Genomic DNA, 26,489 nt, shown 5'->3' with positions numbered 1-26,489 from the left:
ATTCTGAGAGTCCCTGTTCTGCTCTGACATTATTGATCTTATGTTTAAGGTGCACCCCATGTCTTACCAGCACCAGTCTAATGGAAGGGGCCTCTGCTGGTCCATCTTAGCTGTCTGAGAATTACTCAGTGTTATACTTTGTGATAAGTTTTTCTTTAATGAACTCAGGTGTGAAATTGTCCCAACCGCCATTGTCTATCTGTGAGAGGAGGTGTTTGTCTCAAGGATTCAGGGGGCAGGAGGGATTAGACAAACCATCAGATGGAACAGGCGATGAGCTAATAGAAAATTATTCACTACCTGAATGTGCACTACATGTCAGGAATTAAACCAGCACCAGGGCCCACTCCTGCATTCTGCAGCAGAGCCGGTCTTAAGCAGACAGATGGCCCATAAATGTCTCCTCCATCGCTTACGGTGTATATTTCTTATTGGAGTCTCTAAACTTGGAGCATTGAACCTGAATACTAAAAGGTGTATCAAGGGCTGAATCCTAATGGGCCTCGGGGAGATAAGAAACATTGGTGCAGATTTCTGTTCACACTAGGCCCAGACCAGGAGCCTTCTTTGTCACATTGACGCAATTTCAAAGGGCCTACTTGGTCTCACAATGTCCTCAGACTCAAGGACAGACAAACACTTGCTGTTAAATAAAGATGACTTCTCTGTCTGACTGTATGGTGGGCACTAGTACTTTTGACACATGATGGATCTCCCTTCAGTCTGATGAATGACAGGAAGGACAGCGGCACATTCAGCAGTGCATTATCCAGCTGTGTGTCCACGCTCCTGTCATATCTGTTGACTTTGTGTTTGTCCTCCGTTCTCCTCATCAGCACTGCACTGATAAAAACAACCGCTGCCGCTCAGAGATGAACATCCTGGCAGCCTGGCAGAGGGGCTACACTGGCAGGAATGTGGTGGTCACCATCCTGGACGACGGCATCGAGAGAAACCATCCAGACCTTGCGCAGAACTATGTGAGCGCCTCCAAGTCCCCATGCGTAACCCTACCGACCTTGGGCATGGATGCAGGCGTGTCTCCAGAAGAAAAGAAAGACATTACTCTGTAATGACAAATCAGTAGAATGAGTAGAATGTAAAAAATAAGAAAAATTATAACCCTAACCCTATAGCAACATTTAATTATACAATATTAAATATATTATTATGCAATTATAAATATACTTTTACTATTTTTTGTTCAGGTTTACTTCTGGTTTTGTCATTTCTCATAGAAGGCATTTATGCAGTATTCCTTCGCTAACTCTACTTTGGAGAAAAAGAACAAGAGAGTCCTGTTAAACACCTAGCTAACATGGGAGTAATCCACAGAGCATATACTGTGGACTGCATGGAACAAAAACAGGTCCAGCACTGGTAGTATTTGTGGAGCCTATAACACCCACCAATGTAGGACACAACCTTGTCGTAAATACATTTCATTTCTGTGTCTGACACCTTGGATTACAGCTGTAAGTTATAGCTGGTGTTGGTTCCAATTTATCACTTGTTCTCTAATAGCACACAAGATGAGATATGACTGAAAATCGCAAAAACCAGGGCAATATATTTTCTTTCCCTTGTATGTACTGTGCAAGCAATGATTTGTTTTCTCGTTCTATTTCTCCCTCTTGCCCTCTCTCTTTCTCCTGTATTTTTTTCTCCTGTTCCCCTTGTTCCTAACCCCCTCTGTCTGTCTGTCCTTTTGTCCAGGACCAACTGGCGAGTTATGATGTCAATGGAAACGACCCTGACCCAACCCCGCGCTACGACTCCAGCAATGAAAACAAGTGAGGGTCCTCCCATTCTTTTACCCATCCTTCCTCTGCTCCCTCGCCCCTTTATTCCATCAACTGTCTATCCGTCCGTCTTTCTATGTATTTCTCCCTACTTCCATCTACCTCTCAATACCTCCATCAAGTGTCCTTCCATCCCCCCAACTATCGCTCCATCAATCTCTCTATCTCAGTGGTAGGTGGACAGGCAGATCTACGTCTTCGACCAGTCATCTAATGGCACCTTTCAAGTCTGTGTGCTGTTTGAATGTGCTCAATTAATATGGCCGTCACTGAAAAGGTCCGGGCCTTTCATGTTGGATGTGGGTGGGCATCTGTGCCCTGCCTGCACTGCAGGGGTACTGTCTGCATCTGAGATCAACAGACTGACTAATGAACACTATCAGTTGCACAGAGCACTTTGAAACATGTCAGCAGCCCTCCAACACCACTCACAATCTAACACTGAACCTGGGTGCTGCTGTCAAGTTCATTTCCCTGGCTGTCTTTATAGATATCAGACACTCAGGATCACAGTGTCAGTTGGACAGAGTCAACTTTTTTCCTCAGCCCTTTTCTCAGTTATTGTCAATGTTGCTTTTCCTTGTTATCGCTGAGCTATTGCCTAACTGAATTCCCTTGCTAACCAACTTCTAATGCTGAGAATTCTAACCCCGTCTGGGTTGTTGGCAGCAATCAAACACAAAAGGTCTCAATTATTCTTTTTTATATACCTCGACTGCTCTCTCCAAGCTAGCGCACGATGCAATTCCCCTTTTGGTGTGGAGGTGAACCTAATTTGGAGCAGGGAGAGAAGAAATCAATTAGAGAAAGAAATGTTTGCATGCCGGTTTGTCACCCAGCCCTGGAGAGATGAGTTCACTCGATGCACCTGGCCCGGGGTGGGATAAGAACATGTTAGTATTCAGAGCACCCAGGCCCATGCCAAACCCCCTCCCCTACACGTTGTTCATTAACAGGCATAATACCAGACGAGGCCATGCCAGGCATGCTATTCCACTTCATCCAGCCCTTGCTTGGCCACATACATTTTTATATCAGCCGTCCAGCTGATCGTGTACTCTACCCTCATTTACTCCCTCCCCACATGCCACACACACACACATACACACACACACACACACACAGACAGACACACACCACCACCAAACACGCACTACCCCCTTCAACAGCCGGTTGAAAAGTAGTTGTGCTCTTTCCCCAACTTCTGCTATTGTTCCACATCTCTCAAATGGGCTAAGGTGTCATCTTCAATGTTCTGTAGCACATCATCTTCACTTCTCTTTCTTTCACACTTTCACACTTTGCCAGACTCTTCCACTCTGTCATTTCATACAAATAAAAAATCATAAAAAGGTTTTTGTTTGAGATTCATAACAGTTACTTGTCACCTTGGTTGGTTGGATTTCTGTGAAGTTCTTCTTTCCAACACTTTTTTTCAATTAGTCGTTATCTGCCTGCATCGGCAGGTAACCTTGGGTCTGAATCAGCTCTCAGGTGTGTTAGCTGACTGAGATAAAGAGATATGGTAAAGAGACTGCGAATGGCGTCCTCTGAATAATCATCCACCTGCTGAGCCTGTGAAGAGAGGATAACCTTTAACTCTCTCCAAAGGAGCCCCGATTACTTTATTCCACCCGTTATGTGATATGCAAATAAGCACTTGGAGTGGGTGCTGAAATAGGTATCGAATTTGAAAAGTTTCGGACCCAACTTGTGCTTAGCAAGCATCTGGACACAGCTTATCTTGTTGATGTTATCTTGTTAATGAATTTGCATTGTGTGCCATCATTAGAAAATCCCTGCAGGAGTTTAGCAAGAGTTTGTTCTAACAGTAGGATTAATTGGTAAACATTGGTCACATTCAACTCTGCAGTTCTCGGATAAAGAACTGGTGATGTCGTACCAAACAGAAGAAAGGTGGATACATAACTGTGTTGTTCTTTCCCTCTCTTCAGACACGGGACCCGGTGTGCAGGCGAAGTTGCCGCTGTGGCCAATAACTCCCATTGCATTGTGGGAATTGCCTACAATGCACGCATTGGAGGTAAAGTCTTCTTTGCCATTGTTGTCTCCTCCTAACCCTTCACTCTCTCTCTCTCTTTTACTTTCTTGTTCTCGCTCTCATTCTCTCTCTCTGTCCTTTCTCTTTCGTCTCTTAACTAAATTATTCTGCATGTGTGCACAGGATTAACCTTGAGTTGTGCTGCTCTGCTTGGTTTCTCTCTAGTTCTGCTCTAAGCTGGTGGCTGGAGAGTGTGCAGAATTTCATGCATTCACAGGACATTAATCCCCTCGGCTGCTGTAATGTCAAATGTCCAGGGTTTTTAATCAAAAGGTGGAATTTTAGATCTCCTCCTTCTGTGTTTGTGTTTGACGCAGCTGTGCATTTTTCTATCTCTCTTTCACTCTCTCTCTTTCACTCTCTCTCTTTCACTCTCTCTTTCACTCTCTTTCACTCTCTCTCTTTCACTCTCTCTCTTTCACTCTCTCTCTTTCTGTCTGTATGTCTGTCTGTCTGTCTTTCTTTCTGCAGATGTTTGGAACAGAGCCATCACAGTACAGTACCAGTGTGCTGCAGTGTTTGTTTAATTAAATTAATTTAGTCGATGGGTGTTAGATTAGATTCCCTTTACCTCATGGAATTGTACGCCAGGATTCCTGCTCATAGCCAGGATCCAGTTATGACTTCATTCAGTCAAGGCTGCCATAGTAATGTTCTGTTGGGACATCTGATTGTTCCAATTAAATCTGTTGTTTTTATTTAGTGAAGGCATTTTGTTTTGTTATGATGCAATCAAAAAGCATTATTAATGAACGGTGAAGTGAGGTTTTATCAGAGAGGCGTTGTGACGGTTGAAGATCTCACAGCGCTCATCCATCTTCCTTCATGCCCTCCCTCTACCAACATCATCCTTTTTCATCAAAGCCTCTATTCTGATTTGGCTGATCTTCTTTGGGTTGAACACATGGCCCTGCCTTGTCGTGTGCTAATGCCAAGAGGGGAGAGGTGAAAACATTCAGTCTTCTAGTTGAGCTTTTCCTAATGAGAAGCAGTGAACGCAGCTCTCATCACGCCTGTCACAGTCTCCACCTCTCCCTGCCCCGATCCTCAGGGCACAGCTTCAATTATTTCCCGCTGTTGTGTAGAAATAAAAAGTGACTTCTACGAGAGAAGTAATTGATTGCTGAAGGTGCTCTGGGCTGCACAGTGGGGCTGTTGTGCTATTTGTTTTACAGAAGCAGGTTGAGGTTGTTTGTGCAGTTTGCATGTCCCCGGGGCTTCTGCCTGCTCTTTGCACAGCTCGATGCATTTGCCCTCTCCTGTCAGTCACGGGAATCAGTCACTGTCTAGAACAGGACGCTACTTCGGGAGTGTGTCCCAGCTCGATAGTGTGCAGAGTTATTCAAACTGTATTTGATCGGTGCAATTTTGTTTTCCCCACTAGCGTAGTTAAAGGATTGTCCTGGATTACCACCCTGTGTCATTTCCAGTAAAGTTTCCATCTTCTGCCAAAAGCAGAACATAACAGCAGCTCTTCTCCAAAGAATGCTGTGGAAGATTGTGGAGGTTAAGAGTTTATTGTAGCAGTATGGCCTCTTTAAATTCTTTGCTGTTTTCATTACCTCATTAAAGCCTCTGAGACAGCATTCGCATTGTCTTCACGGACCATAGAAAGCAGTTTCTCCTTTAGTGGTTGGAAAAATGTGCATGATCTTACAGAACCTTGCGGAGGCAGGCTGATAGTCCAAAGTAATGGCTTCATTAAAACAATAGTTTATTGACTGTGTTTGTAACGGTGTGAAGTGGAGGAGTGGGGCCGTTTTGGCGGAGGGCCAGAGTAAATGTTGTTGATCCAGATCCAACCTATTGCAGTGTTTTGCCGAGTCTCAACAGCCTATTGCAGTGTTTTGCCGAGTCTCAACAGCCTATTGCAGTGTTTTGCCCAGTCTCAACAGCCTATTGCAGTGTTTTGCCCAGTCTCAACAGCCTATTGCAGTGTTTTGCCCAGTCTCAACAGCCTATTGCAGTGTTCTACTTCACCCCACCATCCTGGGCTCTGCATCCCTGTCTGCCATAATTAGAACTGAACACACATGACTCAGTTGCCATAGCAGGACCCATCAAAGCCATTTCTGTTTGCTTTGCTCTATTTTAGAACTTTTGGAATCAATTTTGGTATGAAATGGAAGTTATGTAGGAAGTAGTTCTGATAGAGAGATCCATTGATCCTCGGCCCTTCCAGGAAAGTGTTTAATACACCGTACACCTAATGGAGGGGAAAAACAAGCCAGAGCACATAGCCTGAAGTATGGCACTGTTTCAAAGTTAGCTGGCTGGTCATTTCCAGACACTCACTAATTCACACATACACACACACACACACACACAAACAAACACACACACACACACACACACACATACACACACATGTAGACACACACATATAAACATGCACAGTACAGCACAACACAGTATTACAAAGGCGTAGCTGTTGATTAAACAGTGTCGGATCTCATTCGCTGTTGAATAAACACATTAACTGTCAAAACTCCATATGTGCTTTTCTGTCTGTGCCACTATAATTGCTCATTAGCACATTCTCTGCTCCTGCTTCAGGAAAATTGAATAAAACCCCTAACAGCTGTTGCTGAGAATAGCATGGAAAGGCAAGGCACCTGCAGGCCCCTATGTAACTAATCATGCTCATTGGCACAGATTTTCTAGCTTGTAATTGACGGAAATTGTTTTGCAGAAGACACACAAACAGCCTTTGTTTGCCCTGATTTATAATTAGTTTGGATGCTTCGAACTTTTCTTAAAAACTCCCCTTGTCTGCTCTCCGGGGACCAGGCACGCTTACACTTAGGAGATATGTATGTGTGCTGTTGGGGGGGGGGGTCTCAAACAGTCAGGCCTCCTAACAGCCATGAGCAGTCCCTTCTCCCGCCTGCAAAGCTTGAGCAAAACGGTTCAGCGTTTAAAAATGTAGAAAGAGAGGAAGACCCCAAGACACAAATGCCACAAACAAGCAGAAATGTGTGACCGAGGCTCATTACAGAGGATGAATATGGCCTGATTGCTCCGTGTTACAGTTTGTTTGCACAATGCACTCCGAGAGCCCAGCGGTAGCCTGGCAACAAGAGCCTCTGATTGCAATTACGCCGTTGGTTATGAATGTGCCAACTATCTAAGGCGACGGTCCTTTCAAGTCCTGGTGTGAGTGTTTCCTCCTAATGACTGTACTTTAGACCTGCTCTGATGTGGTGTGAGGAACAGGCTTGCTCTTCTGGGAGAATGATGCTAAGGATCACAGGTCTTCTGTCGGCTTAGGTATTCGGATGCTGGATGGAGATGTGACAGACGTGGTGGAGGCCAAGTCTCTGGGCATCAGGCCTGACTACATTGACATCTACAGTGCCAGCTGGGGGCCAGATGATGATGGGAAGACTGTGGATGGACCAGGGCCTCTGGTCAAGCAGGCATTCGAGATGGGCATCAAAAAGGTTCATCCCAAATCATTATTCACTTTGTTTGATTTTGCCAATGATGCAATCAGATTGAATTGTTGATGAAAGGTAAACAGAGGTATTTATTCACCATACCGACCAGAACTACATCTTAATCCTGATGATGTCTGTGCTTTGTTCTGACTCAGAGCTGTGTTCTGACCTATGACCAGCCGTCAGTGCTGTGTTCTTGTCTTGCCTCCCTCAGGGTCGGAAAGGCCTGGGCTCCATCTTTGTGTGGGCGTCAGGTAATGGCGGTCGCCAGGGCGACCACTGCTCCTGCGATGGCTACACCAACAGCATTTACACCATCTCCATCTCCAGCACCACGGAGAACGGCAACAAGCCCTGGTACCTGGAGGTGTGCAGCTCCACCCTGGCCACCACCTACAGCAGCGGAGAGTTCTACGACAGGAAGATAGTGAGTGCGGTCATGTCCCAGCCTGAGGCTGTGCACCCTCTATTCCCGGAGACCTGGTGTGCAGGAAGTTAGCTTTCCAACCCTATTGACAACACAACTTTTTCTAATAGTTTACTGGTTGTTCAAAATGTGCACATGCTGTACTATTCACATGGGTACACCCTGCCATGAGTAGTCCACACTGTTTATTTAGTTTCAGCATCATGCCATCCTTCATTCGGACATTAGAAACCACACACATACATACATACACACACGTACAAACAAACGAACACACACACAAATTAATATTCATGCCACCCTTTCATATTTTGCATGTTAGTAATGTCCTCTGGGATCGAGCACGGTCTACCTTGCCAAAGCCCAGACATGTCACATCCATCAACTGTGCTCAGGTTGTGTCCTGCTTCACAGAGATGGCCACTGTTCACTGGAATGATGACAACATCAACAGCTGTGACACAGCTCATAGGCTCTAATAGTTACTCTATACAATTAATCAGTTTGATAGGATACATTCCTGCTGTAGTATGCCATGCCAACATTGACTCTGACTTAGACTTCTGATGGCTTTGTTTTGTAAAAATAACTAATTTTTATTCTGTGACATAAGGTGTGATGTTTCTTCTGTAGAATTTGCGGGACACACAACTCTATTTTTGTACCTGACAGATGTTTGGGGGTGACAAGATGACATTTGTTCACTCCCAAGACTTGACACCTAAGGTGTATGTGTGTGTGTGTGTGTTGTATATGGGGCAGAAAAGGTGCTTAAGATCATGAGGTCTAACTTTACTCAGCGACTGTGGAGTCTTTCTCACGTTTTGTGGGGAAGGATGGGGAAGAAGAGGAGGGGAGAGGAGGAGGGGAGAGGAGGAGGGGAGATGAGAGGGCAGGAAAGACGGGGTGACAGAATACCTCTCCTGCATTTGTAATAGACACGGAGGGAGAATCGAGTGAACACTTCTGCTGTAAGTGCCCAGCAATGTGAACAGCCTGGGGCTCTGTACTGTCTTCATCTTCCTGCCCGTGCCTGTGGTCCAGGCCAGCTCTGTGGGAGTCCTGGTTAGTCATCCACAACCCATAAGCATAATATTTACAGAGTGTGGTAGAACCTGGTCTCTAGTGTAGAGCCCAGGGCGGTGGTCTGAGCCTGGTTCTGGGAGGGAGGGAGGGAGGCAGAGAGTTGCCCTCTGCCCTCCTCCTCTCCCATCTGTCATGTTCTTTAACAAGCCATGGTTATGCACTTCAGCTTTAACAGTCAGTGGCTGTATCCTGCCCCAGAGTCTGAAACAGCCTCTTCTCCTTGTCTCCTACCACTCTTTCAAGACCAGGGATCTCATTGAGAGGTGACCGTCGTGTCATCTCCTGACCGAGACGCAGAGAAAAAGGATCCTGAGTTAATTTAGATGTCAGCAGAGACCAAAAGAAAAAAAGTTCAATGAATTAATAGTGATTTGTGTACACAGCATTCTTCACAGACTTAATGGACCAGTTCTAACATGCTTTCCCAGATCAAGTCAACCAGAGAATTTGGAGTTGTGTCAGTCTGGATATAACGGATTAAACTATTTCCCTGGCTGAGCCCTTCTCCAGACCGATGAGGGCTGATGAATGTGGTTGTTTCGCAGGTCACCACAGACCTGCGACAGCGCTGCACTGATGGCCACACTGGAACCTCCGTTTCAGCTCCCATGGTGGCCGGGGTCATCGCCCTCGCACTGGAGGCCAAGTCAGTAACCCCCCTCCTCCGTCTTCCCGTCTCCCCACCTCCCTCTCTCTGTCATCCCTGTCACCCTCCCTCTCTGTTCCCCATCTCTCTCTCTCTCTCTCTCTCTCTCTCTCTCTCTCTCTCTCTCTCTCTCTCTCCCTCTCCCTCTCTCTCTCAGAAAAGTTGAAAATGTAACCTTTTAGTCTTATAAAGATTATTATTTCTTACACCAATACAGGCCCATTCAACTCTTCAAAAGAGTAGTTATTTAAGCGAAGACTCGAGCGAATAACAAAGGAATTCAACGGTAAAGCACTGCAGTAATTGGTTCCACAGCAAATAGTTCAATACACAATTGGTAGATGTGTGCACAATTTAAAAACAACCTACTCAGTCACAAGGCGTTCAATCTTACCGTATCTCCTCTTGACATCCTACTGCAAGTGAAGGTTGTGGGCAGGTAAGGTTGAACATTGCAGCTGTGCAAACATTTGAGATGCAGATGGTGTCTCCTCCTCTAATACCGTTCTCATGTATCTCTGTGTTTTAGTCAAGTCGTGACATCAGGGTGTGTTCTGTGTCCCATCCAGTCCCCTGATCACCTGGAGGGACGTTCAGCACCTGCTCGTCAGGACCTCCAGACCTGTCCACCTGAAAGCCAATGACTGGAAGAACAACGCAGGCGGACACAGAGGTACCATCCTACACACTCCTGAACCGCAGAGGACTGGAATATCTGAGATCTTAAGCTATATTCAATAAATAATATGAGTCTCTCAATGGTCCTAGCCTCAACATTAAAGCTGGTTTGAATTTTAAAAGATGGTTCTGGTCTGGTTCCGGGCTTGTTTTTTGTTTTGCTTTTACAAGTTCCTTCTTTCTCACGGCAACAGGCTCAGGACTGACATTCAGCTAGGGAGAGAATAGAGGGATGACTCAATCACTTCTTTTCAATCAGCCGTCAGCCATCTTGACGATCTTAAGCCTTGAGAGAGCCTGGATAAAACCTGCTTTTGCTATAGAGCTTCCAGAGACCAGTGTGGATTACAAGGACTTATTTAAGTAAGGATTTTCTTTTCTAGATGCCGTCTGTTTAGTTACGTGTTCCTCGTTCTCCATCCTCAGTTAGTCATCTGTATGGCTTTGGGCTGGTGGATGCTGAGGCGATGGTGGTGGAGGCCAAGAAGTGGAGGAGGGTCCCTCCACAGCACACCTGCACCAAGGCGTCGGACAGACGCACCAGGTGAGGGCGGGGGGGTGGTGTGTGTGTGTGTGTGGGGTGTGTGTTTGTGTTTTAGAGAGAAACACTGATTTAGAGGTGTTCATGTATAGAGGTGATCCAGTACAGTCTTAGAGCCACACTGCTGTTCCAGTCCAGCGCTAGTAACACAAGTCTGGGGACTCGAGGTCTCCCTGGTAACAGGTACAACTTCTGTTCCGGTCCACCTTTAGTAACACAAGTCTGGGGAGGTCTCCCTGGTAACAGGTACAACTTCTGTTCCGGTCCACCTGTAGTAACACAAGTCTGGGGAGGTCTCCCTGGTAACAGGTACAGCTTCTGTTCCGGTCCAGCCTTAGTAACACAAGTCTGGGGAGGTCTCCCTGGTAACATGTATTGCTGCTGTTCCGGTCCAGCCTTAGTAACACAAGTCGGGGAGGTCTCCCTGGTAACAGGTACAGCTGCTGTTCCGGTCCAGCGTTAGTAACACAAGTCTGGGGAGGTCTCCCTGGTAACAGGTAGAGCTTCTGTTCCGGTCCAGCCTTAGTAACACAAGTCTGAGGAGGTCTCCCTGGTAACATGTACAGCTGCTGTTCCGGTCCAACCTTAGTAACACAAGTCGGGGGAGGTCTCCCTTGCGAGCTCTAGTGCTCTACGTCTCAGTATGGCTCCAATCAGAGGACATCAAGAAACCTCTTTTACTAAAAGCTGTAATATCTCCAAAGTGTCACACTCCAAATTAAGCTCATCTCTATTGTCTATATCTCATCCTCTTCAGATAGAGAAGCGAGGCCAAATTGGGTCTTGATGAAGTGTGTTGATGCATTATAATCATTCACTGAGGTTATAAATCACCCCCCCCCCCTCACAATACGCCCCTCAGGCACCCTCTCATAACAGCCAGTGTTGTGATTCAGTGCCATAAATTGCACTTTCATATTCGAAAAGTAGGTCTGGTGATAATGCCCTGTGATTAGAGTCATTTATTTTCATAAAGAGGCCATTGTTAGTAATTGGAGCAGGTCTAAGTATTTGGAGGTCATACCTTTTATAGGGAGCGCAGCTCTGCTTTCAAAGGAGGACGATGTGAGGCGATGGGACTTTCACAAGCATACAGAGGCTGTGGAGATTGTGAAATGCAAACAGAGTTGTTAAAGTCTGATGAACTTCATCCCTTGATCTAGCCAAACAGCTGTAATTCTACCCAGCCTGGGACCTAAGAAGCACTCAGATGTTGTGTTTGGTGAGGTCTGTGTATTGCTGAAAGAGTTCCATCAGCTGGCAAGCATCTGCTTTAACCTCATAGTGGTCTATTGTCTCTAAGGATGTATGTATGTGAACAGAATTAATAGGCCTCAATGAGAGACAGTTGATGTTTCACAATAAAAGTGTTTTCTTGCTTTCTCCTGTGTTAAGGGAAAGTATGTTCTGTGTTATATTTTATTGTTTCGGCGTAATGGTGAAACTCCATCTGGGTTGATGACCAGTATGCACTTGAGAGAAACAAGATGGCAGTTGTTTGTTTATTTCACCGTTGGAATGTCATTTCTCACCACCCAGAAAACGGGAAATAGCAAACGTTTGCCAACAACCCACTCAGGCTTTAGTCATGGACAGATACCGAGTCAGTTTGCGTTTAACGTTTAGGCTTTTCTCAGAGAATGTTGCTTTTTAGGTTGCCAGTGAGAGCCAGGAGAGAAGACTCTGTTCCCTAGAAGTGGAAACTTCTGAGAGCTCTCCAGATAATGGCTTGGTAATGGACTGAGCTGTTCTGTAGACGGAGACGGAGGAATGGATTTTACGGGTGCACAGAGGGAGCCTGGCTGTCTCACACCCTGCAGCTCTGCTGTTACACTGCATGGTCTCTGATCACAATATTTAGAAAGATGGACCTTGTGGCAAAGTGTGAAACTCCTCAGACAGCAATGTGAAGGAAATTGTGACAGAGTTTTTTGTGACCTTCTCCTGGATAGACAGATGCTGTGAGTGACTGTCAGCTCTGTGGTTGAAAATGGTGACCAGAGAGAGCTGTTGACCAGTAAGTGATTCTGAGATTCACCGTGTGATAACCTCTGCACTATATTTCTGTCACAGAAATCCATTCCCAAGTTTACATATTTAATGAGACCAGTTTGAAAACAGCATCTAAAACATTGCCTGTGTGCGTCTGCATTCTGTTTGGCCCTGGTTCATCACTCTTCATCACAGGGGCTGATGCGTCGTCACTTCAAAAGTTACGTGTTGGCTTCTGTGTCTTCTATTTATTGTGTCTCCTTGGTTCTCTGAACCGGTGGTTGTCTCTCCGCAGTGATCCAGGTCGTCTACCCCTCTGTCATCTCCAGCAAGCCACAGTAGACCTCTGCCTGGTCGCCTCTGGTTTGTTATTGAGCCATTGGGTTGCGATCTCTGACTTAGCGCCTCATCAACAACAACATACATGTGTTCTAGCTGAAAGCTAAAACCAACAAACTGCGCTTTCAGGAAAGCACACAGACCGCAAAAGCACTCTCCTTCTGAAATTATGGGAATAGACTGAAGTGCATTTTTGTGGTTCACCACACTAGAATTCTCATGGCACAAAGACCAGCTTTACAACCCCTTCATTGTCCTGGCAAAAATAAGAAGCTATAATACTGAGAAACAATCAAAATGCTAATGTGTCTGGTGCAGGGGTCTCTCTGAGTGCTGAGTGTGAGGGGCTGGGAGTCTCCACCCCGCTGGATGCTCCTGTGCTGTGAGGTCCCAGCTGTGTAGTGTGGGAGCTCTTATTCAGTTAGACTGCAGGGGTTATGAGATTCTACTCATAAATAGTGCTCTTTATCTGCATGGTTATGATCTGGTGGCCCCAAGGATGAACTGCTGTTCATCTCAGTTCATATTCCAATCAATATCCCAGTGACATGGCAGCTTCTGCAGTGCTGTGCTGTACAGAGCTGCAGAGCAATAAGACAGCAAGGTGCACCTTATCCAGGAGATACCACAATGTTCAAATCTTACCTTTAGTTTTTATGAGATGAGTAGTTGAAATACGTGTAGCATAGTTGCGCCCAGCTAATCATTAAAATTGAAACAGTTTGTATACGTTTTTTAGGGGAAAATATCAGAAAGTCTTCATATGTATTAGTAAGTCTGAGTCCTCAGTTGGGCAGGAGGCGAGTCTATGTAAAAGTCTGAATGAACAGACTCTCTGACCACAGGCAAACTATGAGAGGGCTTTGCAACGTGAGATTCTCTGCTTTGCAGTGATTGTCGGTTAGGATTTTTTAAGGACAATCTGTCCCTCGGTATTACAACACACACACACGCACACATACACTGAATAGGGGGGCCTCGCGGCCTAGATTCTGATTTTGATTTGCCTGGAGCGGGTATGAATCGATTGGCTATGCTGATCCACCCCATCAAATAGAGGAGTGGAAAATATCCTGCCTGTGAGTGGGGGGGAGGGTTTGAACTTTGTTGTGCATGTGACTGTCTTTGCAATGCTCTACCAGTGCTAGCATTTGAGTACATGTGTCAATGTGGATGTATTTGAATGTTTTTCTGCGTGTTTGTGTGTGTGTGTGTGTGTGTGCACATGTGAATGTATATTTGCTTGTGTGTGTGAGAGAGAGAGATGACATGTGTGTGCTGTCCATCTGCGTGGGTGTGTGTGCATACTGCTCGTATGCAAGGCCAGATGACGCATGATCTGGAGGAGGCTGGAGTTCTGTACTCTCCACATCTGAGTCATTCTGTCCATCTGGGGGTCGTTAACACAGCAACAGCAAAGGCTTTACATTGGTCAATAAACAGAAGAGAAGCTTTAAATCTCAGAAATACACAGATTACTTTCGTTGCTTTTCAATGCAGCTTTCGTTGCTTTTCAAATGAGAACAGCAGGGGGTAACAGCTGTAATGGCCAGTATTCCCTAACCCTGCCCGGCCTCTGTGCTCTTCAGGTACATCCGCGCGGACCAGACTCTGAACAGCACCATGAGCACCTCGGGGTGTTCCGAGCAGGCTGAGCAGCACGTCAGCTATCTGGAACATGTGGTGGTGCGGGTTGTGATCGCCCACCAGCGCAGGGGAGACCTGGAGATCAACCTGGTCTCTCCCTCTGGGACACGCTCACAACTCCTGGCCAAGAGGTGAGCGGATCACTGTGGTTCTCACTGTGCGCACGCACGCACACATGCACACACACACACACACACAGTGTACACATAGCTCATAACAACTGGGCAAAAGGCAAGGGCGTGTGGGGGGGAACTGAAGCTTAACCAAATACTCCAACAGCCCTCAAGGGCCCCTCAGACTGAAGGCCCCTCTGATCTCTGTGCTCAGATCCCTGTCACACTGGGGTGTCCCCCTCATCACTCACTACAGTCTGATTGTCTGCTTTACCCCCCCAACCACCCCCACCCCTCTTATCCTCTCCTCCCCCATTCTGTCCCCCTTCCTTCTCCTCTCCTTTCCATCTCCCCCTCTGGGGCTCACAAACCTCTTAGTTGGTATTCTATCAGTGATGGTTGGACCCCTGTTACGGCCACACATAGCGACTGCATGATTGTTATTCTCACATCCTCATGAATAAAACTCACAAAATGTGTATTCTGTACCGTGGATCTTTTAGTATTTTGGTTCCTTTCTTTGTCAGGGGAAATCTCAAAGCTGGACATCAAACGGTGTCAGTGTGCGACTGTGAGACTGCTAGTCACCAGGGCCTTAATGATGTTAGGCAGCTTCAGTTAGCAGTGTTCCGGCAGCCGCCAGCTCTTTTGGTCCCGCTTGTTTTCATCTTTGTGTCTCGCTTGTTGGGATATTGTGTAGAAACCCTCTGGTTATTCCTTTGCACAATGTCATTTTCTTTCGAGGCACTTTTTAATTGACTCTCTCCGTCTTCAAGGTCTGACTTCAGATATGTGACACAAAGGGCTTTGTTCAGTTCCAACTGGCATGCCGATAAGCTGTCCCAGCAATACAAAACAGCGTTGTGAAACAGAGTTGTGAAACGTGAAGTCAAAAAAACAGTCTAAATTAATATGTTAATATAATAAACATTGTCTCTGCATTGACACACATACTCACCCACCCACCCACATACACACACAAACACATTCACACACTCACCCACCCAGTTACTCACTCCCACACACACATTACCCTATCAAGAGGGCATTTACTGATCTGGGACAGCCATTTTGTCTGTGCTTAGCTTGCTGAATTGATGAAGCATCCTCTTCATTAAGTGGGGAATTGGGGGAGGAGGACTGCCAGGAAAGACATTTAGTCTGGACATCGCTGGCCCATCTATCTGAACCATTTACACCCCCCCCCCCACCCCCCACATACACATGCCTCGCATGCACAGCCACCAGTGAGATTTAGCTTTTCATTTTCTCTCAGTGGAGCGGAATGGTTCAATCCTCTTGTCCCATTAAGTACAAGTATGCCTAGTGCCCGTACATTGCTCTGTAATAAACAAAGCTAGTGTATCGCTGAGTCGTCTACACTGGCCAGAGCTCATTTGGAGCATGGGCTGGTTGCCAGGTTTGGTTGGATGTACACTAGAGCATTTCTGTTGCTGAGTATCCCCTGGGGGTGGGGTGAGGGGGGTTTATTGGCGTAATCAAATGGAGAACAGATCAAAGACAAATCTTCCCATTGCTGAGGAGAGGAGTTATAGAGCAGTGTTTTACCCTGGAGGGGCATGTGGCACGAACACAGATAAACCATTCTCTGTTAGAACTTGCTTCTACTACATCTGTATAGCAGGTAGCTAATATCTAAAACCTACCGGTACTACAGACAGTGAGATGTGATCTTATAAATCCCTGTCAGTAGCATTTGATCAGATCACCCCATATTTCCACAGCAGCCAGACGGATGTTTTCTCTCTCTGTCCTGCTGTTGATGTGTGTCTGAAGCAGAGATCACACAGTTGGAACCTGAAATCCTGAAACTAGACTGTATCATGCTACCAATCACACCAACCAAACCATACCACCAGATACTTACAGTATACAATGCAATACTCACAATTAAACTGTTATGTTACTTAAGCTAAACGGAATTACACTTTCACGTACCATGTATGGTTAGTCTTCTATCAAGAAAACACTCACATCAGGAAGCTGAAATATACAAGGCTGGCTGAGATCTGTACTGGCATGTAAAAGAAATGTGGAAAACTAAATGAAAATGATCTATTTCTATGTGAAGCTTTAGATCATGTTCATTCTCTTTTTCTCTTTACCCTCAACTGAACTCCTTTTCTCTATCTCCTACTATCTCTCTCTCTCTCTCTCTCATACTTTCTCTCTCTCATACTTTCTCTCTCCTAGGTTGTTTGATAACTCGTATGAGGGCTTCAGAAACTGGGAGTTCATGACAGTTCACTGCTGGGGAGAGAAGGCAGAAGGCCAGTGGACCCTGGAGATCACTGACTCACCCTCACAGCTACGCAACCCGGAGGTGCTGGGTAAGGGTCAGAAGCGCACACACACACAGACCCACACAAGGTTGACACAAACAGACATACAACATTCAGTACAACTCACTACCTATGTCAATGTTGAGAATCCAAATGTAACCGATTAGTCCTTATTCCCTGGCACAGGCAAGCTGAAAGAGTGGACCTTGATTCTTTATGGCACCTCTGAGCACCCGTACCAGTCCCATGGTGCCCAACACTCCCGCTCCAGGATGCTGGAGATCCCCAACCCCAGCCTGGAGCCCAAGGGCCTGGAACGGCCCACAGAGCACCACGAAGAGGAGGAGGAGGAGTACAGTGGTAGGACAGACCTGTTCAGCACGGACATGATGATGATGATGACCCCCGATGATGATGACCCCCGATGACAATTGATGATGACGAGGACGGTGTGTGTGCGGTGCGTGTGCTTCTCAGGGACTTGTCACAGTGAATGTGGGGACCAGGGCTGTGACGGGCCGGACGCTGACCACTGCCTCAACTGTATCCACTACAGCCTGGGCAGCCTGAAGACCGGCAGGTAACGTAGGAGCACGGGATTGTACCCCACCCCCCCCGCCCGCCCCCCCGGTCGGGACAAAGATGTCACCTGGCAGTGTGTGTGTGTGTGTGTGTTCTTCTGTTCCCAGGACATGCGTGAGCCACTGTCCTCTGGGCTACCATGAGGACTCTGGGGCCCGCCGCTGCAGGCGCTGCCACAAAGGCTGTGAGAGGTGTGTGGGCCGCTCGCCCACAGAGTGCCAGTCCTGCAGACGAGGGCTCTACTTCAACCCTCTCAACTCCTCGTGCTCGGAGACGTGCCCTCTCGGTTACTTCGCCGACGAGAGTAAGTGGAGGGTCTTTTGGCCCCAGCGGAATACCGTTTCAATGCACACTTCGTCCATTTGTGGCGTGGCCAACACATCTGGTACCTTGGCAGGGAGAGACTGACGTACTGGAATGGAAAAACGCACATATGCACACTCAAATCACAGACGCACACTAAACGCTTTTGAATTATAATCGTTCAGTGGAGACCTGAGATGCCCCCTGAGACAGTCCTCCCTTCCATCTGGGCCGTCTCTCTCCCAGGCGTGTTGTCTACATTTAAGCAGTCGTGTGAGTGTATGATAAGACCAGATCACTGACAGGGCAGAGGGGCTTTCTACGTCATCAAACAGATGTTTGGATGCCATTTAAGCTCTATAAATCCTCCAGCCCCCTGGATTCTGTTGCTGTAATGACCCTCTTACAGTGTATGAAAATGAGCTGTTTCATGTTTGTGAACCATGGTTTGTGAACAGATCTCCTCATGCCATATTTCTGACTCCCTACCCACAGTTCAGAGACAGTGCCTGAAGTGTCATGAGAACTGCGTGAAGTGTCTGCGAGATTCAGACAGGTGTACTGCCTGCAATGAGGGCTTCAGGTACAGTATTAGCCAGACGACAGGCTGAATCTGTGAGAAAACATTTGATGTTTTAGTGACAAACAGCCAAACAGCGAACTGTACGTGAGAGTAGTCTTTCTCTGCAGCCTGGCAGGAATGACCTGTGTTCCGAAATGTTCCAACGGGACCTTCTTCCACCTGGAGGAGATGAAGTGTAGCCCCTGTCACACCTCCTGTTCCACCTGCACAGGTGAGTATCTCCTAAACCTGTCCCTGTTCCAGCAACAGGTGTGTATCTCTGTGCCCGGTCTCACACGGAGCCTTGTGTCCCTACTTCTCTCATACTGTCCTTCAGTATTTTGATTCTATTTAACCTGGGGCACGGTCACTCTGACAGCTTTGGGTGGTCATTGAGGCACAGTGACATGGTCTAGTAACGCTAGGTCATGCTGACCACATGACTACCCGTCTGTCGATCATTCCCCTTCGACTTTGGTCAAGCTCACTGAATGACAACAAGTCAGGGATGCATTGCATCCATTTGAACCAAGTGTAGAAGGAATAACAAGTACTGGTATTGTAGAATCTATTCTAACCCACGTGCCATTAATGTAAAAGTAAAGGTCTGTTATACTTTCTTATCTATAAAATATACTTATTTGTCTTGTTGAAAGGGATTGTGTTATTGATGTGTTGGCTGTGAAACATTACAGCTAAAATAGGCAAACAAGACAGCTGAAAGGGATTGACACGAGGACCTTTTCCTTTTTTAAGCCAATGCAGAGTATATTTCTGCTTAGTTAGTCTACCCAAAGTTGATGATTTGTGTAGTAATTTCTAATGCATTAGCAGTTGGCTAATTAAACAGTAATAATTAAGCTTTAATAATTTACACCTTGGTACCAGAAATTGGAAAACACGCTTCTTTCTATATTACCTGTCCAGCTAAGTAGACACAGTTCGCGTCATGACATCTCTGCTACTGTAGCTAGCGTTAACGACGTCCAGTGAGACATAAGATGACCTGTAGAATGGCAGACTGACATTCATTAAAGCAGTCTAGTTATGACCAGTGCGGCCAGGTTTGTGATGTCACCTGCGGATGACATTTAACTGGTGAGGCACTGGCTTAGACTGAGCCGATGCTATTGACACCGGAATCCACATGGAAGAGCAGGCAAAAGGATTACAGCAACACATGTTTTAGAACAACTGAATTATGTATCCACTCACCATAAAAGCCTGGTTATTACTGCTTTAGGGCTCCATTCATTCCCTCAGAGAGAGAGGTGAAGATATGTAAATAGAGATGGGAGAGGCTGGAGAGAGCTGGAGAGAAAGTGAAATCATATGACGTAGTACAGTATTGTATTGAGTTGTACTGTATTGTATTGCAGTATTATATGGTATGAGTGTAATGGAAATGTTGGTCATATGCATAGATGTATGTGTATGAAATCTATAATCTTCTATGTTCATTGGTAAGAGACAGGAAGGCAAAATAATTAAGTTGAGTTCAAAGGAATGTGAGGTGCTGATGGCTCTGTGGGCAGCTTGCCCTGGGGGATGGGTGAAGCATTTTATATGGCCTTCTGTCCTCTGGTTACTGTAAGGGGTCTATGAGACAGTTGCTCTGAACTTTGGCTAGAAGGACTGTGTCCTGTTTCATTGTTTGTGTTAATTAAAAGTATTGTTTGAAGATGGTCACACAAAGGACAGTTGACCATTTGACTGGTCAACCCCTGTGGCTTTATTATCTACTGCTCTGGAGAGAGCTGTGACATCAAAGAACTTTGGGACACATATGAGATGTATTATTTCAAACTGTCACTAAGTTGAGTTAGCCAATCACAGAGTTTGCTACATTGATTGATTGACCATATAGAATGCCATTTGATCTTAAGTTTATATAAGGCAGTGCATGTGTGCTGGCTGATCATCACTCCTGCGAACGACCTGTGTGGATGGCACACCTCCTTCGCTGTGATTGATCAGCAAAGCTTTGTTTATGTAATTGTATAGTCTAATAAATTGTATTAAAACCATATCCCTTGATTATTCAAATCTACACAGTGCCACTCGAATTCTTCCTTAACATGAGTCATACAGTATTGTATCATGTTGAGTTGCCCAGTGTTGTATGGTATTGTGTCTCAGGTCCAGGGAAGGAGGAGTGTATTCAATGTGCCAGGGACTTCCTGCAGCAGGAGTGGAGGTGTGTGCAGACCTGTGCCCCAGGTTACTTCTCAGGAGAACCAGCAGGGTACACACAGCACATGTGTCGCAAGTGAGTTCCTCTTTAACTACCTTATTCATTTAGCAGGCGCTTTTAGAAAACTTCAGATGATGTCGGATGATGTCGGATGATGTCTAAATGCATGCTTTCTATTACTTTGGTAATCCTTTTCCTTGTAAAGGATCAAATAACAATGGCTGGCTTTACCAGGTGTTGACTGCAGAGTTGCTGGCAGTTGGAAGTCCAATGTTTTGGTTCAGACTGCTGATATTATATTATAATATATAAACATTTTCCGGGACACCCATGTATTGAAAGTCTTAAACTGAGGCATAGCTTCGTTAGTATTCCGCACCATATGTAATGTGAAGCCTGTTATACACATTAGATCCTCCAATCCCAGATGAATGAGAAAGATAAGCACAAGGTAATTGGGTGAAATTAGATGGTGTCAATCTTTTTAATTCTTGTGGGATGGGCACGTGAAAGAGCTCCTCAATGTTTCTCAATCGGAGGCTAACCATTCCTGCAGTGTCTTATTTCTCTGTGTGCCTATGTGGATGTGTCAATATGTGTGTTTCTGCTCGGCCTAATCTGTCTGTTGACTGAGATAAGCAGCTGTGCTCATGAAAACACTAAACGACAGGCACTAGGTCTTCTACTGGTCTCTCCTCTTTACGTCTCTGGCACTGATGTATCTTGTCTGTCTCTCAGTTTCTTTATACTCCCTGCCTTTCATAGTATCCTTTGCACCTTCTTCTCTTCCTCTCTTACCCTGTCTTTTTGAACTTTCTTACCCTGTCTCTGCCTCCCACAGTCTTACTTTCTCTCTCTAATTTATTTTATTTCCTTCCTTTTCTCACCCTGTTCCGGAGCCCTGGGGTCAGGACCGTCAGACAACTGTGTCTCATTAGTCTGTGTGTGTGTGTGTCTGTGCTTAAGCATGCATGTGTGTGTGTTGCAGTATAAAGTCACGTGTTCCAAACCTTTGAAGAGCTGAGCCAGACTCCAGACCCCTAAGGAGCCATCTGAATCTCCCCTGGCCCATCACTGACATGTCACTGAGCCTTGCTCCTGATTCCTAGCCTCAGAGATGTTATCTGTGGCCCCGAGCCAGCCTACCAGACCTCTGGCCCTGCACACGTCTAGCCAACTGCAGCCTCGGTCTCAGCACACTGCTAGCACGCTGAATCCAGAACAGGACTCTCCATCCTCCTCCCTCTCATCCGCTCTCTCTCTCCGCTCTCTCTCTCTCTCTGTCTTTCTCTCTCTCTCGCTCACAGCAGTGACTTATTGCAGCAGTATCCCAGGTAGCCCTGTCTACCTGCTCCTTTCCTCTCCGATGCTCCCCACACACCGTTTCTGTTTGTTCTCTCCTGCTTTTTTTTATTTCCATAATTGCCTATAAATCAGAGCTGTAGTGCAATCTAAGAGGAAAAACAGGAGTGACTGGGTGTGTAAATCTCTCACCTGCGCCACCACCCACGATTGATGGCAGCATCAGCGTCCCTTTAGCTCACAGTAATGGCCGGGCACGGGGCCGTGGAGCAGGAAGAAAGCTGTTTTTGACGCGCGCTTTTTATAAATCAGCCTGGTGGCTTATGGAGGCCGTCAGCAGCAAACAGAAGCTCTTAAAGAAGGTCATGGACTGCGATCGCAGAGGCAATGGTTTCTTCTCCCTCGCCTCTGGTGGGATCTGGAGGGAGAACAGAGGGAGTGAGGCGGGAGGAGTGCGAGGGAGGGAGGTGGGGAGGGGTGAGGAGCCGTGTGGTTGACTCAGGGCAACAGAGCCAGACGGCAATAAAATACCAGCAAAGGCCATGACCCAGGGGTGCCCGGGCAAGGAGAGGGTTTTAATAATGCTCGCTAGACCAGAGAGACAACCTGCAAAAATGTCAGAACAGACCAGAGACAACAAAGTTTCATCATCGGTGTATGGCTTTGATGAAGCCATCGTGTGTTGCAGCTGGTAGCATTCTGAAACCAGTCAATACTTTGAGTAACATACAAGCTATTAGTTGACCTCTCCTCAGACCCGGCACCATATTTACCCGGTCTCCATGTTTACGCTTGGTTGTTGTGTAAATTCAAAAGGACTCGCTGTCTCTTTGTACTGAGAGCTGTCAGTGTATGGAAGGACATACAGGGCCTTTATTCTCTCTTTCTGTTTGTCAGGACAGCTCCAGGCGTTATTAAAAATATCCCCACATGATGGCCCCTTGTTCTAACTGTTTTGGCCATTTTTATTATTCTAGTCAACATGGTTACCCTTTGTTCTAACTTTTCGCTTTCCTCCTTGGCAGTAGAAGAGGATGATTGGATTGGGGAGATGAAAGCTCTTTTCTTTCCTTTTTGTCTTTCCTCCTCCGCGTCTCTGTGACGTCCAGGTGTGAGGAGAATTGCCTGAGCTGTGATGGGCCTGGAACAAGCTGTACCAAATGCAAAGACGGCTACAATCTGTTCAGCAGGACTTGCATTGTCAATGCCACCTGCAACAATGGTGAGTTTCATCATTGAATGTCACACAAACAGCAAGAATAGTGGGCCTCATCCTCAACTACCAGAGGAAGTGATCATTTTAGAGACAGTGAATACAGATACCGATTGATGTACCTCTCACTAGCTGAGATTCTTGTCACACGTCATCTTTCTCGCCTTGGGAGAACCAAGGACTGATTAAAAGGTTCTAATTGGCATTAACAAGTTACTTTCTCTCACTGATCAACGGAAGCTACTTCACCCAACTCTGAGGTACCTTTCAGTACACCACCTGCTGAATCATTGCAACTGTCGGGTCTCATTACAAATAGGCCCAGGACTGAACAGCAGGCTGCTTTGTACCTCTCAAGCTCTGGCCTTTGCAACCGCCTGCTAATATAGTACTTCAAGCCATAATATATTTGAAAAAGGGATGTTTTTAAAGAGAGTTCATAATTGTCCACATTTGTTGAATTTCAGATCAAATGGTGCAGGAAAAGATTTTAAACAATATCCCTCTTTAAAAATAATTGAGGGTATTTACGAGTGGCAGATATTTACCAGTGATTCAGTAGTGTTTGATGTTTGAATCTAGTTCTGTTACAAAGCAAGCACCCAGACAGACATACTTTTCCGACACACCAGTGTGAGCATTGGCTGTCAGGATGGAGACCTCAGACGTACTATACGCTTCCATGTCAGACAGCTTTATGTCTAGATGGACTTCAGTTCTGCATTTAATAACACTACATCATTGCCTTGGCAGGACAACTAGATGTTTGCTATTGCAGAACCACTCCTGGCTACGTTGGCTCCTGTTTTACTGTAGCTTTGTAGTGTCGGGCAAGAGAGACTGCTTCTAACCAGCCTGCCAAGCCACCGTCTGGTGGATGTACAGCTCTAAAGTTGGATATCTCACATAGGTGACTGTAGAGATACCTTGTTAAATTTTTAAGTAGCATCAGTTTCAGTTTTACTTGGTTTTGTTTTGACAACTTGTCTAGTTTCATACACTTCAAGATAAATAATACTCATACCATTGTGTCAAGACTTAGTGCAACCTTGCATGACTTTCATATTGCTTTTTTGTGTAATTGTCTTCTTTCGGGTTCTCTCATAACATACTTTTCAGTTTCCCAACTGAAAGCCTGGGGTGATACAATGTGCTCTGCTAGTTCTCCAGATTTCTGTCCAGTTGTGTGCTGGAGTAGAGGATGTGATTTGGATTTAAAAGAGGCAGGGGGTGGAGGGTGGGGGCAGAGGGAGGGGTGCTGGGGAATTGGCAGAGTAGCAACAATGTTGCTGTGAGTAAACACTTGCCTGTATGGTCTGACTGCGCTGCCATGATGTTTTGTAAGGAGGGCCAGGGGTCTGAGGCCTGGTTAACTGGTCTCTCTCTCCAGCTGGTTGTCAGACTGGCCCAGTTCCACCGGACAAGACTTGCCAATTTAGCAAACAGGTCAGGGAGAGAGAGTGAAAAGGAGGGGGAGGGTATCATCATAGGGGGATGAGATTTGACAATTGGTTCAAAGAGTTAGGGCATGGTGTTGATGTAGTGGATGGGGTTGAGATGGAAATAAGTATAGTGTTTGATGGGGATGAGAAGCTATTTTATTTCTACAAACCTGATTGGCTCTTCTGTTGTTGTCTCTGTCAGCCGACGAGTTATTCTGTGAGATGGTGAAGTCTAACCGACTGTGTGAGAAGAAGCTGTTCCGTCAGTTCTGCTGTAGAACTTGTCTGATGACTGGCTGAACTTGGTAGGGAAACCCTGGGGAACCCTGAAGAACCCTGAAGAACTCCTCCATCTCACTCAGTAGAGCCCTCCACCCACATCCCTCCACCCACCTACCTACACCCATCTACCCACCTCTCTACACCATCCTCCACAGAGTTAGATGTTAAACACTAATCTGGGAATCTGACCCACTGTACATTTCTGAATTAACTAATATCTGTGCTTGATATATATTTTTTGGAAGTCGTCTGTTTTATAAACTACACACAGCATGTAGAACATGTACAAATGGTTAATTTTGTATTCAAGACCACACCATAAACCTGTAGGCTTCTTTTACAGCAAAGTATGGAAGTGTCTCAACTACTGTTTTCATAAGAATGGGTCAGTCCACTTTTATTGGTTGAGTACATTGCTGGCCTTAAAAAAACACCTTAGCAGAAAAATTGGATCAGCAATTTCACAAAACTAAACATTATTTGTTATGTAAAAACTTTCTATAGGGCTTTTAGTTTTGTAAAATAAAAAAATATTTGTAAAACATTAAATATGCTGTATCATTTAAAACGCTGTTGTACATTTCAGAATGTGTATTGGATGTTTAATGTTTATTTCATCTAAGTTCAGGGGACTGAAATAAATATGTACATTGTGTATGATATTTTGTCTGTGCTTTTTTCAAACATTACTTTGTTTTATTCATTAGTTGCACCTTACATCTCATGTGTTAATGGAAAACTCTAGGTACGTTTCTAGAATAACAGTGCTCTAGTTGCTACCACAACTTCTGTTACCGTCCCCCAAGCTTGTGTAATCCTTAACTTTATACATACCAGCTCCTTTAAATGTTTGCTTTTACAAATTGTCCTTTTTAAACCTGTGTCCTTGTCAATTCCTTGTGTGGTTTTCTGTGAGCAAACTAAGATTTATTTTGAGAAATATCCCAAGGTTAGACTTACATGAAGGAATTGCTGTGATGTGTCTTGTTTTATTTCCTTCTGTTCGTGGAAGCTCTCTTTTTACTTTGTAAATTTTACCATCTCCCTGTCAATTATATCCTATTGACGATTCATGCTGAACACATTCAATAATTTCCGTCTCCCTTAATCTGTCGACACACATACACACACTCACATACACCATGAGGGAACAGCTGTCCTACAGTGAATAGTACTGTTTTAGCTAAGCCTCTTGACATTCTCCTAATTCTCACATCCTATCACATCATATCCTAGGGAGCTAGGTCAAGATACTTTAGTAACTGAAAGCAGAGTGTTGATGGTAGTTTCAAGTTGTTTCAATGATGATTGTAACTTCCAGGTCTCAACAATATAATATAACAAAAAATAGTAATTTGATTATCTTAGTACAAGTCAAATCATTGCCAATGTGTGCCTCCCTTTGGTAAAGAGTGTAACTGCAACTCCCTTATTGACCCCTGGTGGGTATATTCCAAATTATTTTAATATTTAAATTTCCCTTTTTATTTTGAAAAATCTAAATCAGAAAATGTCACATTACAGATACCTTTT

The 26,489-nt window shown here is 45.4% G+C and overlaps 1 protein-coding gene across 1 annotated transcript in view; it reads left to right on the top strand.

Moving 5' to 3' along the window:
- Positions 1-25,611, top strand: part of pcsk6 (proprotein convertase subtilisin/kexin type 6) — a 29,192-nt gene extending 3,581 nt beyond the window's left edge. The window contains exons 4-21 of the mRNA XM_047042495.1: positions 837-980; positions 1,717-1,793; positions 3,758-3,846; positions 7,135-7,307; positions 7,519-7,731; positions 9,363-9,463; positions 10,033-10,136; positions 10,568-10,685; positions 14,603-14,791; positions 16,988-17,124; positions 17,263-17,436; positions 17,554-17,656; positions 17,766-17,962; positions 18,457-18,544; positions 18,652-18,755; positions 20,663-20,792; positions 23,129-23,241; positions 24,877-25,611. Of these exons, the coding sequence (XP_046898451.1) occupies positions 837-980; positions 1,717-1,793; positions 3,758-3,846; positions 7,135-7,307; positions 7,519-7,731; positions 9,363-9,463; positions 10,033-10,136; positions 10,568-10,685; positions 14,603-14,791; positions 16,988-17,124; positions 17,263-17,436; positions 17,554-17,656; positions 17,766-17,962; positions 18,457-18,544; positions 18,652-18,755; positions 20,663-20,792; positions 23,129-23,241; positions 24,877-24,974 (2,352 nt within the window). The 3' untranslated portion in view covers positions 24,975-25,611. The remainder of the gene's footprint in view (positions 1-836; positions 981-1,716; positions 1,794-3,757; positions 3,847-7,134; positions 7,308-7,518; positions 7,732-9,362; positions 9,464-10,032; positions 10,137-10,567; positions 10,686-14,602; positions 14,792-16,987; positions 17,125-17,262; positions 17,437-17,553; positions 17,657-17,765; positions 17,963-18,456; positions 18,545-18,651; positions 18,756-20,662; positions 20,793-23,128; positions 23,242-24,876) is intronic.
- Positions 25,612-26,489: the final 878 nt, after the last annotated feature.

This window comes from Hypomesus transpacificus, chromosome 19 (genome assembly GCF_021917145.1).
Source record: "Hypomesus transpacificus isolate Combined female chromosome 19, fHypTra1, whole genome shotgun sequence".
In the NCBI taxonomy this organism is placed as follows: domain Eukaryota; kingdom Metazoa; phylum Chordata; class Actinopteri; order Osmeriformes; family Osmeridae; genus Hypomesus; species Hypomesus transpacificus.
This window is presented reverse-complemented; position numbering and strand designations above follow the sequence as displayed.